The sequence below is a fragment of the Ambystoma mexicanum genome, chromosome 9 (genome assembly GCF_040938575.1).
Source record: "Ambystoma mexicanum isolate Mex_15411 chromosome 9, UKY_AmexF1_1, whole genome shotgun sequence".
NCBI lineage: Eukaryota > Metazoa > Chordata > Amphibia > Caudata > Ambystomatidae > Ambystoma > Ambystoma mexicanum.
The window spans coordinates 690808048-690824162 of NC_090931.1; the positions used below are offsets into that span (position 1 = coordinate 690808048).

Genomic DNA, 16115 nt, shown 5'->3' on the forward strand with positions numbered 1-16115 from the left:
ATCCTCTGTCACACACCCAAACACGCTCCCATTCCCAACAGAGCATCCCAACACACGGTGCAGTGCTCCACTGATCTGCTAAAACACTGCATTCTCAGCGCGCCCTCTGTCACACACCCACACACGATCTCAGTCTCAACAGAGCATCCCAACACACAGTGCAGTGCTCCGCTGATCTGCTAAAACACAGCATTCTCAGCTCGCCCTTGTCACACACCCACACACGATCCCATTCCCAACAAAGCATCCCAACACACAGTGCAGTGCTCCGCTGATCTGCTAAAACACTGCATTCTCAGTGCGCCCTCTGTCACACACCCACACACGATCCCATTCCCAACAGAGCATCCCAACACACAGTGCAGTGCTCCGCTGATCTGCTAAAACACCGCATTCTCAGCTCGCCCTTGTCACACACCCACACACGATCCCATTCCCAACAGAGCATCCCAACACACAGTGCAGTGCTCCGCTGATCTGCTAAAACACTGCATTCTCAGCGCGCCCTCTGTCACACACACACCGGAACTAATGCACACGCCGTGCAGTGTTGCTTGACTTGGGAAATGCTGTGCTCTCAAAACACACACACACACACGTGGGGGCGGGGGTTGTAGCGGCCGTAACACGGTGCGCAGCCCAGCACATGCCAGTGGAAAGCACCGCCCTCAAAACACATAGGCACGAGGGAGATGCAGTCAAGGGGTCACTCCCAGTGCCCCCCACACTGAATCAACGGCTACCCCGGGAACGCCGCGCTCATAATGGGGCCGGCATACAGTATTTTAATAATTAATGTGTCATCTATTTTAATGCGTGTGTTAAATATTCTTGAAAGAAAGGTCCTTTCCGCTGCGAGTTCCCCGGCAACAGAGGCCGCGTCTTGCCTTTGAAGTCACTGGAGGGGGTTAGCGGCGTAATCTTGTTTTAAGCCACGCCGCACGGCCTAATGTGATTTGGGAAACGCGGTGTATTTTTTTAACCTTAGGAATGAGAGAAATAAATCGTTCGTGTTTAATATTTCATATTCTCCTTCCACGTTGGGTCGGCTGCCCCCTCCCCGCCACACTGTGTGAAGAAACGCACATTACGAGAGCTTTCCTCTCAGAAGGCGAGGGGCACGGCTCTGTGCATGAAGGCTGCCGTGTTTTCCCTCTCTCGGAGAACGCGCGTCGCCCCGTGGGAGCCGCCGGGGTGCAGTGGGGCTCGCGGGCCTCCCAGCCTCAGCCCCATGGTGTGCAGGCAGCCAGGGGCTGAAGCCCACGGATGCATATTCCCTGGTGGAGGGGGCTGCGAGACTCCCTCGTCCCCTCCGTGCGCTGCCCCGCTGTGTAAGGCGGTGTGTAAGAGACCTGTTGCAGGAGCAGCGTGGACTGTGTATTAGACGAGGTGAGGGGGGGCCTGGTGGGTGTGGGTGGGGGGCCATGGAGCTGCCGCTCTCCCCCACCCTTGATCTTGCTCGCCTGTTTTTCCTCCCCTTTTCCTTCTTCTCCCGGTTGCCTGATTCCACCCCTCTCTCCCGCCCCCCCCCCCCCTCTCTCTCTCCCTCGCTGGCTTTTAATCAAGCGCACAGAAGGGGCGGGGCGTGTAACGGGAGAGCCCGGCCTCTCCGGTGCTGTGTGTGACAGCCACACGCTGCAGCTGCCTAGAAAAAGCTGGTGAGTGGCTGGGCAGGCAGAACAGAGCAGAGCAGGCAAGGCAGCCAGGCGGCAGCACCCTCCGGAGAGCGGAGCGCGAGAGACACCCACAAGGGACCCCTGGGCGCAGCTGACAGACCCCAGCCCTCCTGCAAAGACTCCTGCCCACTGCTGCGACCAGCCTCTGGCACGGGAAAGGGCCACACTCTGCTGCAACTGTCCGAGAACCCACACCCCCCTGGCATTTTTTTTCCTTTCGCAAAGGGGGCACCGAAAACATCCTTTTCTTTCGCACAAGCCCGCGGGGGAGGCGGCCCGTCTGGGAGATTGTAACTGTGCTGCGGACATCGCCCACCCCTGCACCTTCCTTGTATCTGGTTTTGTGAAAGGGGTGCCAGGGTCGCCCAGCTGTGTGCTTCTGGTTTACCTGCCACACATATGGGCATGATGGCATTTCAAGAGAAGCAGTGACACTTGGGATCGCTCTGCCCGGCTGTGCCCAGAGAAGAGTGGGGAATTTCTGTTTGTTCGGAGGACTCGGGCACCCCGTGCATGTGAAGGCGGAACAAGGCAAACCCCACGAGGAACAAGAGAGGGGGGCGCCACCGCCGAGACTTTGCAGCGCTGCTTATCGCCGGGCGAGGGACTGAATGACTCGCGGCTCCGCTGGCAAGGCCGGACACTAACTCGCTCAATTTGCGAGTCTAGCGCCCACACCATGGATACGCTGGCGTTGGCGCTTGGAGTGTGCGCTCTGTTCTTAAACGGACCCAGGGGGACGGTGCACGGAGGTAAGAACCCCGAAGTTATTGCTGAGCTCTATGTGTATTTGCCCGATCGGGGTGTTAACTATAGCGGCGCGATGGCTAGGCGCACCCGGCCCCCTGCACGCACGCACGCACACGCCCACCCGGCCTACCGCCCCTTCTCCCGCAGCCGCCGTGCCCCTTTCTTCTCTCCCCGCGAGCCGCAGTTTGCCTCTCCGGGCTCCGTTCTGAGCCGCATCTGGCTTACATCAAAGATGTAAAAATACTACAAAGCCTTCGCATTACATTTTTTTCTTCCGCCTTGATCGCTGCCCCCCCCCACAATCTGCTCGTGTTTTGAAGCAGAAGGCTCCGTGCACCCCCCCCCTCCCAACTCCCATTCTGAGAAGCATCAATCACACACGTCCCAATTGATTGGAGACCTAATTAAAGAGTTCTCTTCCCAGCGAAATGTGTTTGTGATCAGAAAAAGTTTATGCAGAGAGGCAAGGGTGTGGGGGGGGCGGGGGTGGGGGAGCCTTTGGTGGTTGGTTGGAGGGTACAGCGCAACACATGGCTGTTTTGGGAGATTTATTTTACGGGATGCAGTCTGGCATTTGGGGTGTGAAGTGAGGAGAAAGTGTGTGTGTGGGGGGCGGGGGAGGCTGGTGTTCTTTGGTCTGTTTGTTCCCGTGAACGTGTTGCCGTTTAGTGTCTGCGTTTTGAGCCCGTGTGCGCGTGACTCGGCACGCCTGCTGGTGTGTGCACTCGGGTGTGTTTCCCATTGTGTGGATGTGTTATGGTGATGGGGTCTGCTCGGTGTCTCGGGCGGGACGTCGTGGTGTGGATGTTTGTTGGTGCGGGTATTCCTGTACGTGTTTCTTGCGTGCGTGTTTGCGCGCCATGCGTGTTTTCGAGCGCGTTTGCGTCTTTGCGCGTTTTGATTCCGTGCGCGTGGCCCCTTCTGTGCAGTCTTCAATAGGGTCGGACGGAGCCATCATATTGTCTCGGGCACCAATCAAATAGTGGCCCACGGTGGCAAATGGCGGCACATTCCTTTTGTGACACTGTTTAAATAGTAACCAAGGGGAGGGGGGGGGGCGTAAATATAAAGTGTGATGGAAAATGCGCATTTTAAAGACTATTTATTCAGCAACACGAGTCAAAACTACTCGCCGCAGAGCGTATTAACTTATCAAACTGGCCGAAATTGGCCTAAAAAGTTGCCCACGTTTACCCAAAAGAACGGGCCCACGCCAGCATTTTGTGTTTTTGGCTCGGGCATGGGCCTATTGCCCCATAGGCCAGTCCGAGCCTGTGTGCAGGTGCCCGCGCTCGCTTCATTTCATGGGAAAGGGCGGTCGAGCACAGACATTTGTCATAGATAAAACAAACAGGGGAGAAGCCGCAGGGAGGCCGGGTTTCCGGTGAAGTGGTGCGGGAAACTTTTCAGGGAGGAAGGCTTGGGCCTCTGCCGGGGAGGGAGAGTGGGGTGGCAGCGCCGAGATGAAGGCGGGACGGGGGCAGCTAGAAGAACTCGCCTGGAGGCAGCCCAGTGCCACTCCAGATGCCCCCCAACACCTCCCCAACTACACCCCAGCCATGTCCCGGCGGCTCAGCCTTCAATCAGCCAAGCTACCAACTGGTGCTCAGCAAGGGTCCCCGTATGCAAAGCCCAAGTAATGCCCTTGTCTCTGAGTTCCACGGTCTATGAGAACACAGTGAGCAGCCTTAAAGGCAGCCTTGTGAGGGGGGCCTATCCGTGGCTGCCCACTGCTGCCCCTGTCAGTCCAGTGTGTCCCCCGTACTCGGGTACCCACAAAATACCCAGCATGTGAGTGCCCACCGGCTGCCCCTGTAGGCGAGCGACCCCATCCATGGGTGACCCTCTATCCTTTGTGTGTTCCGATCTGCAAATGCCCAGTGGGGGTGCTTGCTTGTGGTGGGCCCTGGGTGCCCAGTGAGCTCCCTGGACGCCGCCTTGGGGGTTCCGGTAGCAGGACTGAGCCTCCACATTCTGAGAAGTGTACCATTTTAAGGCAAGTATCTGGCCACCGCCAACGCCTCCATAAAGTGCAACACCCACAACAGACTTCAAGAATGGGATGGGGGCGACGAAGAGAAAGACAAGCAAGGAAAAGCAAACGCGGAGACTATAAAAAAAAAAAGTTCGGTTCCCCTTTAAGAGGGACGCGCTGGCTGGTGGCGGTGGGCCCACGGTTGCTCAATAGGGACTGGCTTCCAGGGCAGGGGGCGGCGCTCAGAAGTTTGCGGGCCAAGCACCCACACCGCCCAGTGACTGTGCTCAGGGGGTCCCGTCTCGAGAAGCACCCCACTGGCCTCACACACGCCCAGCCAAGCAGCCGCTCTCCCGCAAACTACCTGCGCATGTCTGAATGATATCCCATAGGCTGGTAACTGGTATATGAAATGCGTGCGTTTCTCACAGCTGGAGCCTGGGTTCGGACTCCCCTCTCTCGCCTTCCACCGGGACCGCCGCGCACTGAAGACCTCATGCGCGCCCTGGCACCGCGACCACCTTCATTCGTGTCTGCAACACATCCTGCACGGGCACAGAGCGGCCGCCAGCAGGGGGCGCTGTGGGGGAAAGCATCGTTGAACATACACGGCTGGGCAATAATAGTGTAAGAGTTCGGACAGAGCTGGAGACTACCTAGGCAGAGCCCGCGGTGTTGCAGCGGGCAGGAAAACATGCAGCGCCTGTTGTGTATACCGCGCAGTCACAGTGTCAGCGCAAAGACAGAGCCGGGCAGTTAATACGTTGTAACAGCAGGCAGGGGAATGGGTAGAGGGGTGTGCCAGGGGAACCTGGCAGTTCTCCCCAGTCCCTATTCATGCATGGCAGTCCGATAATCTGCCAGCGGTCTTACATGATTGGCTAATAATAATAATACATGAATGCAAGCCTGTCATTGAAGGCGCTTTGAGTACACGAATACAAGCGCTATGTTATCGCTGCATTTGACTTCACCCGTACGGGGCCTTGAGCAAGATATAGCGCCGTCTTTGGTGCTTTGAATACAACTGCTATGTAACCTGCACCACAGTAACTGTGCGCTTCCTGCACCCACCATCCCCGGGGAAAGCGACGCCGTGCCCACAGCCGTACTCTGCCTGTCACTTGTACCATTAAATATATAATGTATATTGCACTTTTATGGAAAGCACTTTACATGAAGCATGGGCATGCGCTATTATGGTTCCTTTAATTTAACATGGAGGCGTGGGCATCGTCAAAGCGCACTATAACAGCGCTCTCTGCTTTTGGGGCCCGGGCGCTTTTGGGGGAGTGGGCGCCGCATTTCCCCCTCACGCTGCAGCCTGCGCTACAGTCAGGCCGCCTTGCTGCGTGGCTGGTCTAGCGCCCCCAGCTCCCGAGCGTTGCGCTGCAGCCGGCAGGCTCTGGAAGGAGGACGCGGGCGGCGAGGCCCATAGACGGCCCAGTTCCGCGAGTCCCTGTCACCCGCGTCTCCCCCTTCTAGGCAGAGGGGCAGGGAAAGCCCTCGCGGCTCCAGAAGAGAGGCCTTGTGAAAGTACGCGCAGGGACACCCGGGACACCGAGGAGGGGGAGAGGGGTCTGCCAGGAAGAAGAAGAGTTGAGGGGGGAGAAAAGTAAAACCAAATGTTAGGCGCCAGACGCACGTCAACGGCCCCCTGCCAATCCCGTGCCTGCATCTGCGGGCCTAGCCAGGGTCGGACTGGGGCACACACGGGCACCAATGAAAAAGTGGCCTGCTGTTGCGAATGGCAATGAATTCCTTTCGTGACTGAGTAGTACCCGGAGGGGAGGTTTTTGATGAAACGTGTTGCAAATTGCGCCTTTTAAAGAATATGTATTTAGTAAAACTGTTCAAAACTACTAGCCGCGTGGTGAAGCAACTTATCAAACTGGGTCACAAAAGTGTCCCACTTTGACCAAACAAGCTGGCCCACACTAGCATGCTGTGTGTTTTGGATCGGGCATTGCCCTATAGAGCCTGGGCCTAGCCCCATCTACCCGAGCACGGACGTGCGCAATGTGCCAGGCCGCAGGAGGGCATGTGTGCCGCTGTGGATGCCTGGCAGGCAGGCCTCTAAGGCAGCACCCGCAGATTGGTGCCTAATTGACCGTTCAGTTAACCTGTGTGATGTGCTTTAAAACGCACCATTTCTCATAATGTTGCCAATGACGCGTCTCCACGTACTAGTGTGACGTGAAAGGGTCCCAAATCGAATTAGGGAATATGGCCCATTTTTTGGGGGGTGCCCCAACCTATTTTTGGACCATTGCGCCCTTCCGGAAGCTCATGCCTATTGGCGCAATATTATTTCCAGTTAGTGAAAATCTGGAACATTGGAGTAAGAATGAGTACAACCAGGGGCGTCGCCAGGAATCACATTTAGGAGGGGCACAGAGGGGGCCAAAGACAAAAGTAGGGGGGGCACAGACAAAAGTAGGGGGAGAACATGGTCACTGCTCGTCTTAGGCAGGAGGGGCACAAGTGGGGGGCACAGGGTTTCACAGGGGGTGGGGGGACAGACCCCCGTACCGACGCCACTGAGTACAACCTTTCTCTGCACACTGCACCAAGTCGGGGGAAGGGGGAGGGGGCACCCCTACAACAGGCAAGAGGGGACCTTAATGCTGCCAGGGTAGATCAGGGCCAGCCTCTATCCAACTGCGCTGCCGAGATAGTGCCTGGTGGAAAGGCAGTGGGACTGATTCAGGGAATTTTTAGCCTGGTGCAAAGTGACCTTGCATTGCCAACAAAAAAAAACACGAACTCACAGAGTGGTGTAGAGTATTTATTTGCAGTGCACGGTCACTTTGCACCAGCACAAAGTCCACACAAATACACTTTGTACCGCTCTGTGAATCAGAGTGTTTGTTGACAGTGCAAAGTCACTTTGTGCCGGCTCTCCTCTGTGGGGCAAGGGAGGTGGGGGGTTGTCCGCACGCAGAGGTGGTTGGGTGTGGTGTGTAATTCAGCCGGGGTAGATGGTTGACAAACAATGACGTAATCATGATGGAACACCAAACACGAACACACACATTTAGGACACATGTGCATTGTTAACCAATGGAACAATACACCAGGCCTCCACATGTGCCATCTGTAGAGCGTCTGCCTGGGACCTTCCCCAAGCACCCCACGACCCACGCAATGTCACTTTGCACCAGTGCAAACTCACTTTGCACTGTGCAAACTTTTCCATGAATCAGGCCCCTAGGCTCTCTAGCGCTGTGGTCTGCTCCTGGGTGACATACTAGCATTATACCAAAGCGTTACACACATCAGAGCGGCCACATTCACGAAGGGCCCTTCCTGGCACGGGACCCGCCTGAGGCAGGTGCCAGCTTCCATGGTCCAAGTCGTCAAAAGGGAAGGGGGGGTCACTAAGGGTCCAATCCCTGAAGCCACTGCCATTCTTAACTTCTAGGAAAAATGGGCTTTTTCTTCTGACCTGTCTTGGAGCTAAATTGTAGCCATGCCTAATACAATGCAATGCTGGATCTTGAGGTATCCCTCACGATTTGAAAATGTACCCAGTAACTGCAGCTGGCAAAGTGCTGGCTCTAGGAGTAGGTGGGAGGGAGAGACTATAATCAACTCATCACAAAGGGGTCACAACATTGTGTTAGATCACACGGCCCCCTGTTATCCCTGCCGCCCCTTAGACATACGTAGTCTTTTGGCCATTCTAGGGGGCCCCTGAATAGTGGGCACTGCAGGCGGCCCCGTTGTGTCCCTGCTACCGATGACTGCCCAGACGCATGTCTAAAGTCTGGGCGCCCCATTTGCTTGCGGTGTCAGGTCGGAGCCTACATCCCCTTTACTGAGGGCCCGCAGGGCGCCGCAAAGGAGTCACGTTGGCGCTAGATAAATCCACGTGCCTACATAGATACATGGGCATGTTTAGGCATGTTAGCCGAGTGTCTGGCCCCGGACCTTTCCCCCATTAAGAGATGTTCTGGGGCTGCTCTACCCCAGAACGATAACTATTGCAAATTCGATTGCCCACCACCTATTTCCTCTCATTTTCATAACTACCTCTTACCGACCGCGCCAGCTACCATACCCCGCCTGCTCTTGTAATGTACTGTCTAGCGCCTCGAGATTGCCCCCACACACCAACCACAGAGGGCTCACTTGGGCCCAATGATGCAATGGGCCTGCTCTCCCCACGGGGGCAAGGGAGGTGGGGGGTTGTCCGCACGCAGAGGTGGCAGGAGGAGTGCACATCAGCTGGGGCAGATGTTTGACAAACAATGACGTAATCACGACGGAACACCAAACACGAACACACACATTTAGGACTCATGTGCATTGTTAACCAATGGAACAATACACCAGGCCTCCACATGTGCCGTCCGTAGAGCGTCTGCCTGACGCCCCCGCGCTTTCCCCTTGCGTCACAGCCACCCGACCTTCCCCGGCCCCCGCTCTATTTGATGTCTGTCGCTTATTTTTGTATGTATTGCCCAAATAAACATTGCACACAGAATACACTCTCTTGCACACACAGTCGTCCCCAGCAAACACAACGCGAGCAGTGGCGATTAAACATAATACACGCGAGGAAATGGCCAATTTGCCATCCCATTGTCCGCGAGCGGCAGGGTCCGCACGCGCGCGCGTCAAGCGATGTCTGCGCCCGTAAGGACCGCATGGCGTGCGGAGGGCCGGGACCTCCGCGTGCCACTTCCGCGCTCTGCTGTCCCCACGCGCACGCGGGGCCGGGCCTGCACCGCCGCACTAAGTCCATGCGCACACATGTAACGTCTTAAAGACATAGCACGCGAGCACACTGTCTCCAGATTTACCCCGGCAAAACGAGATTTTTTTAAATACGCTCCCTCCTTTCGTGTCCACGGTCTCTGCTATCCTTTCCGTGAACACAAAGTACATACAGTATGCTTAATGGATAATTACAGAGAATAGTTAATGCACGATTTGTTCCGATGAGCAAATAACCATCGTAGGCAACCCATCCCTTCATGTATGATGGGTACATATAAGGATGGTGGCCGCCCTGTGTTGCCCATGCCCCCCCCACTCGATGCATTAAGTTAACAAAGGCTGCCATCACTATATGGACTGACAGGCAGTAAAGCCCCTCCGCTCTCACCCCCGCAGTGCACTCTATTCCTCGTCCTCCCCAATACAAACGCATTTCCCTCCTTCCTACCCCCCAATTCCCACCAGTTTATGTTCCCCATAAACTCGCAGCTGTTACCCGGCACCCACCCCTCCCCCTCTAACCTGAAGACCCCCGCCTCCCTTCACTGACCTGTCTGTAGCAACCCCCAGCCAGACCCCAATCAGCAACGTTAGCGGCAGGTATTGATTGCAAGGTGTGGGTGTGAGTGGGGGATGGGCAGAAGCCAGGGCTCGCAGCAAGCTTTCTACCAGGCACCGGCGCTCCATTAATGCCCAGAAACCGCGACCGAGCCTGACGCGCGTGAAAAGCCCACGGTGAGTGTGGCAGAGGGGCTATTTAACACGCATCGCAGTCATCTTTTTCACATCCGTTTAACGAACCCCCCCCCACCCTTCCGCCAGAATATGCCTTCAGATCCGGTTTGAAGACATTGTCGTGATTAGCTGCAGTTTCCTGCCCACCCCCCTGCGAACCATCTGGAGCCGGCACAGGGCAAACGGACCGCATCACTTCGCGGGGTGGGGGCTCCCACTCGCGAAGCAGCCTCCACATAACTGGGAGTTCTTCCTCGGCCCCTCCCTCCTCCCCCACCGCGGCGGGTAATGCTGCCTCGCTGCCATTGATTGATTTCGCTTCTAATGCCAGGATCAGTTAATGGAGAAATGTGATTAAGCCTCAGCCCGCCCCGGCTTTGATTGCACTTCTGTTCACAAATGTGCAGCGGCTGGATTGGCACCCTGGCCCACTTTGCCATTAGCAAAAAGAAACGTATCCCTCCGAGAGCCACTCCTGCCCGAATCCCGGTACACATCTGTGCCCACAAGGCGCAGGTGACAGACTGGGGAGAGGTGTGGATTAGCGGCAGACCTGGGAATCCGGGGACCCCGTTCTGGTTAATTCCTCCGTTTCAGTTGACTCACAAGTTGTGTGATCTTTGTCAAGTTCGTTTATGCTGCTGGTGATATACATGAACGCGCCAGTTCTTTATTTTTATTTATTCATTTAAATTTGTAGAGCGCACTACAGCCCGCAGGCATCTAGGCGCTATATCAGGGTTTAAGAAGGCTTGATTAGGGGCTACAAGGAAGCCGCCCAAGAATGCTTGTTTACAGTTCAGTTCAGAGAACGTGTTTACATAGTATCACAGAATACCTGCAAGTGCAAGTTGTCATAAAATCCATTTTCAAGCAGTCAGACAAAGAGGTTAGTTTTGATGGCTTTACAGCCAACATGCACGTGTTTGCTTCCCCTCTGGAGCGTAAGAGACACGGCTGTGGGCGGGTTAGGCTCTAATAAACGAACCCCACGTGGACCTAAGCCCTGTCCAGGTCTAAAGGCAGCAGGCGTCCGGGCCCCTCGGATTTACTGCATTGTGTTTGACCGGCTACCCCCTATAGCAACCGATTCCTCATCATCGCTGCTAGGTAACACACCTGGTCGCAGGATTGCCCTGATCACTGTATGCATCTTCTCTACGCGTTTCTGTTCAAAGCACAATGTGCTCCCAACTAATACCTACAAGTACAATGAACACCCATACACCCCACCTCCCCCACGACAATTGGGACTGCCATGGGCAGTGCTCCTATAGAGGGATGTCATTTCATCAGCATTCCAGGGGGAAGTGAGATCACATGGCCCTTGACCTCTGATGACATCACGCGAAGTGATGTCATTTCACCCTACCCTGAAGTGACATCATGTGAAGCGATGGAACACGACCTTTCATCCCTTGGCAAAATAGGAAGGGGCATCACATAGCATTGTTCCTAAGTACACTACGAAAAATATGGTATACATTTCATGCAAGAATGGATCCCCATTTGTATCGTTAATATCAGTGTGTATAGGCCCATATTACCAAATTTCTGTGAAATCAAGCAGACGTCCAAGGCCAAATGATAATGATGTGTTATTATGCAGCACTTATGCTTAAGCACTCTATGTAGAACAAGTATGCATACGATATCACCCAACCTGTGTTTGTGCTCATTTATGAACCTCAGAAAGATGACAGGCTGAGTTGAGGTGTTTAAGAACAGACTAAATCAGTGACTCACCCCCTGAAGTGTGCCTGAAATAAACCTTTAATGAGTCTAGCAATTATTGGATAGAATTCCAGAAAGACACAATATTTGTTATTCCTATTCTTTCTTATTTAGGGTCACTGCTCAAAGTGTTAAACATCAGCATCAGCAATGCCCTGTTTTTTTTTGTGTTTTTTTTTTTTTACTGGGCTGAACAAGAAAGTCAGCCACTCCAGAAACAAAGAGACACATAGCATAGGCCACAGCCCAGGAGCTTACATTGAGAAAAAAAAGCTTTTCTTTTTTAGGAGTTGCAAGGGAGACCTCAGGGGTCGCACTTGCAACCCCTGGCAACCCCCATATGACGCCTCTGCCCCTATATCATAAATGCTGCTACGTGCAGTAACCCTTAAGAGTCGTGCTCTACTACACTTCCAAGTTTCCAAGCGGAGACTCTGCAGAGGTTGGAGGATTATCACCTCAAAAAACAGAGAGCGCCCTCCCCTGGCCACTGGGCTGGGCGCTGGGGATAGGGCTCTGCCTTTTGCTGCCTCAGTCACTCAGAATGCTTTCACCAATCAGAGTGCTTGAATTTTCATCCGGGCACTCTTGTTGATACTTTCTCTAGTGCGGCCCTAACAGCAACTAACCTCCTCACCTGACGATAAATATTTGCCCCCTCAATTAGCCTTTTCACCTCAACTGGCCAATAGATGAGCAAAAGTGCTACAGGGGCGGGGGAATTGGAGATTGTTATACAGTGGAAAGGAATGGCATGTTAGGAGAAAAATCGACCCCCTCCACCATTTGCGCCTGGTGTGAACTTTATGTTATTGAACCACCGCATTAATGGGCGCTTGAGCATTTCATCCTTTTCTGTGATTTTTGTATTGGACACAAGACCATTTCGACATATTGGGAGGATGGAATGTTTTGTGGGCTCTGTTTGGCTGCCATTTCAGTCAATCGGAGTGTGCAACAACGTCCGGTCTAGTGTGTTACTAAGTCAGGCACTGGATAAGTGGCGTACCATTCACCCTATTAACCCCTTAAGTGCCAAGGACGAGGCAACTCGTCCTTGGGATTACCTCCCTGTTGCCAAGGACGAGATACCTCGTCCTTGGCACTTAAGGAGTTAATGAAGGAGAAAACGTTAGACAGCATTGAATGGCGAAATACCGAAATCACCAAAAAAGGCCTTGGCACTGGGGTGGAAAACCCATACTTAAAGACATATTTTCCCAAACCATGCACAAGTACTTCTCCCACTGTGGGATTTTGGCAATTTTAGGCAACAACCACTGATACAGTCCACAGTTTGGGCTTTGCTAAAGAGAATGCCTTCAGCCTTTGAAGCTTTCACCAGAGGCCTAGGAGAGAGCGAAGCCTGCCTGGCGATAGGAGTACTGCCACCAGAAAGGAGTGCACCATCCCTGCACTTCCCGGCCAATCCACACCCTGATTTCCAGGAGCTGTGAGGGATTTGAAAGAAAGGGGGTGTTAGGTGCGAGAGAGGGAAGACGGAAGATAGCTTTCCTATTGTGTTGATGAGTGCAGTCGGGAACACCCCTCAGCTCTGCGCCTTGGTCAATTTCTAGATGTTCTGTGTCAAGATCTAAGAAACATTTGTTTCCTAAGAGGAGGCTTGTGTTCCTGTGGTGCTAGGATGCACTGGCTAGCACTGTGCTGTAAGTTGGTTGTAGAAGTGTAGGGTTATGATGTTTCATGTCTGTCACGAAATTGCCAAGTGTGGCTGACTTAGTTGACATGACTGTCATGCAATGGACCAAAGAATTTGAGTGTGTTGCTGCTGGGAGCAGTCAGAGTCCTCTATGGCTAGATTGATGAGGGGCACAGTCAAATCTCAAAGCCAAACAGCAAATCACGACATGGAATCCACGTAACAACAAATAGGCCTACTAACAAGGCAACACAACCTGATGTCCTCCATGCACTCCTACCAATGGCCGCTGTGGAGAGATCCGATTTCACTTTCTCACCTTTCCACTGTCAAACTCTCCCTCGCTTTCTCTCATACTCTGCCTTTCTCTGTCTCTATCACTCTTTGCTTGTCTCGCTGTCTCTCTCTAATAGATACATTGTACCCTGTGTGCAACAAGGATTTGGGAATTGATAGATTAGGGCAGACACCAGTCGGGAGACACCCCTCGTTGCCATAATTAGAGTTCTAAATGCTATGGGAGACAAGAGTTTTTGGTTCAGAGAAAGGGCTGCCTGAGATATGAAAACTCCAAGCGCCCATTTGCACCTTCCTTAGTAAGTTGGTTGGCTGGCTGATAGGGGTCTCAAATCTCACTCTAACATGCTCAGGCGCTGTTCCTAGTGTCCAGCAGGGACTTTTGACAATTTGGGCAAACTATGGTATTTGGCTGGCGCTGCAGGGACAACAATCCCTGGTCATTTCCCCCCAGACGTCTACGCTCATTTCCTGTCACACAGCACACTCGGGCATAGGTCCAAAGTGAAATAGTGACTCTCCAGTTCTCCTCTGTCACACGTTTTTAGGTGGACTTCTTCATTTGTGTTTCTTGCATATGGCCACTGTTTTGGCTCTTCCCTTGTTAAGGTAACATTTTTGGCCCAAATGCAATTTATATCTGCATAATGCATGAATCTGCAGTACACGCTTTCCTCTCAACTCACACTCTTCTCTTGGGTGCCAACTTCTTTTGATTCATGGCTACTTTTCCAACATGCCACTTGCCTCTTGTCAGTGTGATCACCCTCTCAGCAAGCCATCCTTAAATCCTGACTCTATTTTCAACTTTGATGCTATAAGTAGGCTTGCTTTTCAAAAATGACCCTGCAGGTTGGATAGTATGTGTGCGCTAGTCACAGAAAAGACTACATTATGACAGGGTGATCAGATGACTCCATGTCACCAGACACCATTTTCTGAGTTCTGAATCTTCATTTATCAAATCACTGCCTGGTCTGATTCTGTTTGGCCAATTGTACTGACACACATGATCCCAATAATGTGTAACTGGCCAAGTTTGTTCCCTTGATATAGAACCTGCTACTCACCCCGCCTTTTTGGGTGTAACATCGAAGTCTACTTTCCCCAGTCAATGAAACTGCCATTGAAACTCTGAAAGGCAAATCATTCTTTCTGAATAGTCATGACATCTCTGTGGACCTTGATGCTGTCCTGTGGGCGGGCTGCTCAATAAGTGCAGCTCAAAGCTTTGTTAGTATAACTAAAGTACACCATGTGAAACTTAGTATCTACAGAAACTTCAGCCCACAGTCATAATTAACATTTCTGGTCACAGGCCAGCCACGCCTACACAGCTCATGTTCATCTGTCAGGGAGGTAGCTCACAGAGTTCAGCACATTTGTCTGAGATTTCGGTTCACGCTGCATGTCCCAGTTTCAAGTCCAAGAAGAAAACTGCATAACGCGTCTCTCTTTTTGTAATCAGTGAATTGAGCAAAGTAACAGCAGTGCTATGAGCAGCAAACACTGCAGTAGCAAGTGCTGTTTAACAAGAGAAGCCATTTATCAGTTTAATTTACCTTTAGTGTGCTGTCTTTGCACAATGTCTCATTCTGAGGAGCAAGCCGGAGAGAACATATTACCTCCATGTTCCTCTTCCTCGTCCCAGAACTTATTTGTGAGGTTATGACCCTCCCGTGGCAGGAACTTCTGTTTCTTTTTTTACCCTTTACCGGGGCGTATAATACACCCCATGTCACAGCAGTTTGTTTATTTGTGCCTGTCAGCAAGGATTTTGGTGAGTAGCTGTCCTACGTACCATGTTGATCCACTCTCTTCTGGGCCTAGAGGAGCAACGATCCTGACTCCCCTAAAGAAGGACCGGAACGGGCTGGTGGCCTGCTTGTGAGGTCGAGCAACCCCTTGGGCCCCTGCAGGTCGAGGGACTGCAGTTTAGGTTTGGTGCCTACTGCGAGCTCCACAGTGTGCGGCTTCAGATGGGGATGGAAAGAGTCGGGGCTCCTGCGAGGCATGAGCCCAGGACGACATCTGCATCCAGTGTTGGTGGAAAGTGCTACAGCGCAAGAAGGAAGCCCGCGAACACGTCCGGCCCAGGGCGTCGAATCGATACGCCATGGCAAAACAGGGAAGGAGAGATGGGCAAGTCCTGAAATAGGATGGAGACCATCGACAGCCATCTTTGATTGGGAAAATAATGTCTCATTTACAGCATGCCGTTGTCTTGTGGGTACTAAGTAAAACACGCCAAAGCAAACTGCAACAATGTTGCATTCCCAGCGTGTCAGTAACCAGAAAACTCCTGACAGCTACAAACCTGAGCGCCATGCAGGTCCTCAGCTAGTGTCATACGCGATGAGTACCAACCGGAAAGAAAGAGGAAATACATGGAAACGGAGGTCTCCTCTTCCAGTTCCCCTTCTCCTGAAAGTAGGAGGAAGGAAGAAAGGAAGGAAGGAAGGAAGGAAGAAAGAAAGGAAGGAAGGAAGGAGGGAAGGAAGGAAGGAAGGAAGGAAGGAAGGAAGGAAGGAAGGAAGGAAGGAAGGAAGGAAGGAAGGAAGGA

General features: G+C 52.9%; 1 protein-coding gene across 2 annotated transcripts in view; it reads left to right on the plus strand.

Annotated features, from left to right (window-relative positions):
- Positions 1-1676: 1676 nt before the first annotated feature.
- Positions 1677-16115, plus strand: part of NRP2 (neuropilin 2) — a 193178-nt gene continuing 178739 nt past the window's right edge. Inside the window, exon 1 of one of the 2 annotated variants that reach the window (XM_069615560.1) lies at positions 1677-2428. In XM_069615560.1, coding sequence (XP_069471661.1) covers positions 2356-2428 — 73 coding nt within the window. In that variant the 5' untranslated portion in view covers positions 1677-2355. The remainder of the gene's footprint in view (positions 2429-16115) is intronic. The other variant, XM_069615561.1, reaches the window with a different exon arrangement.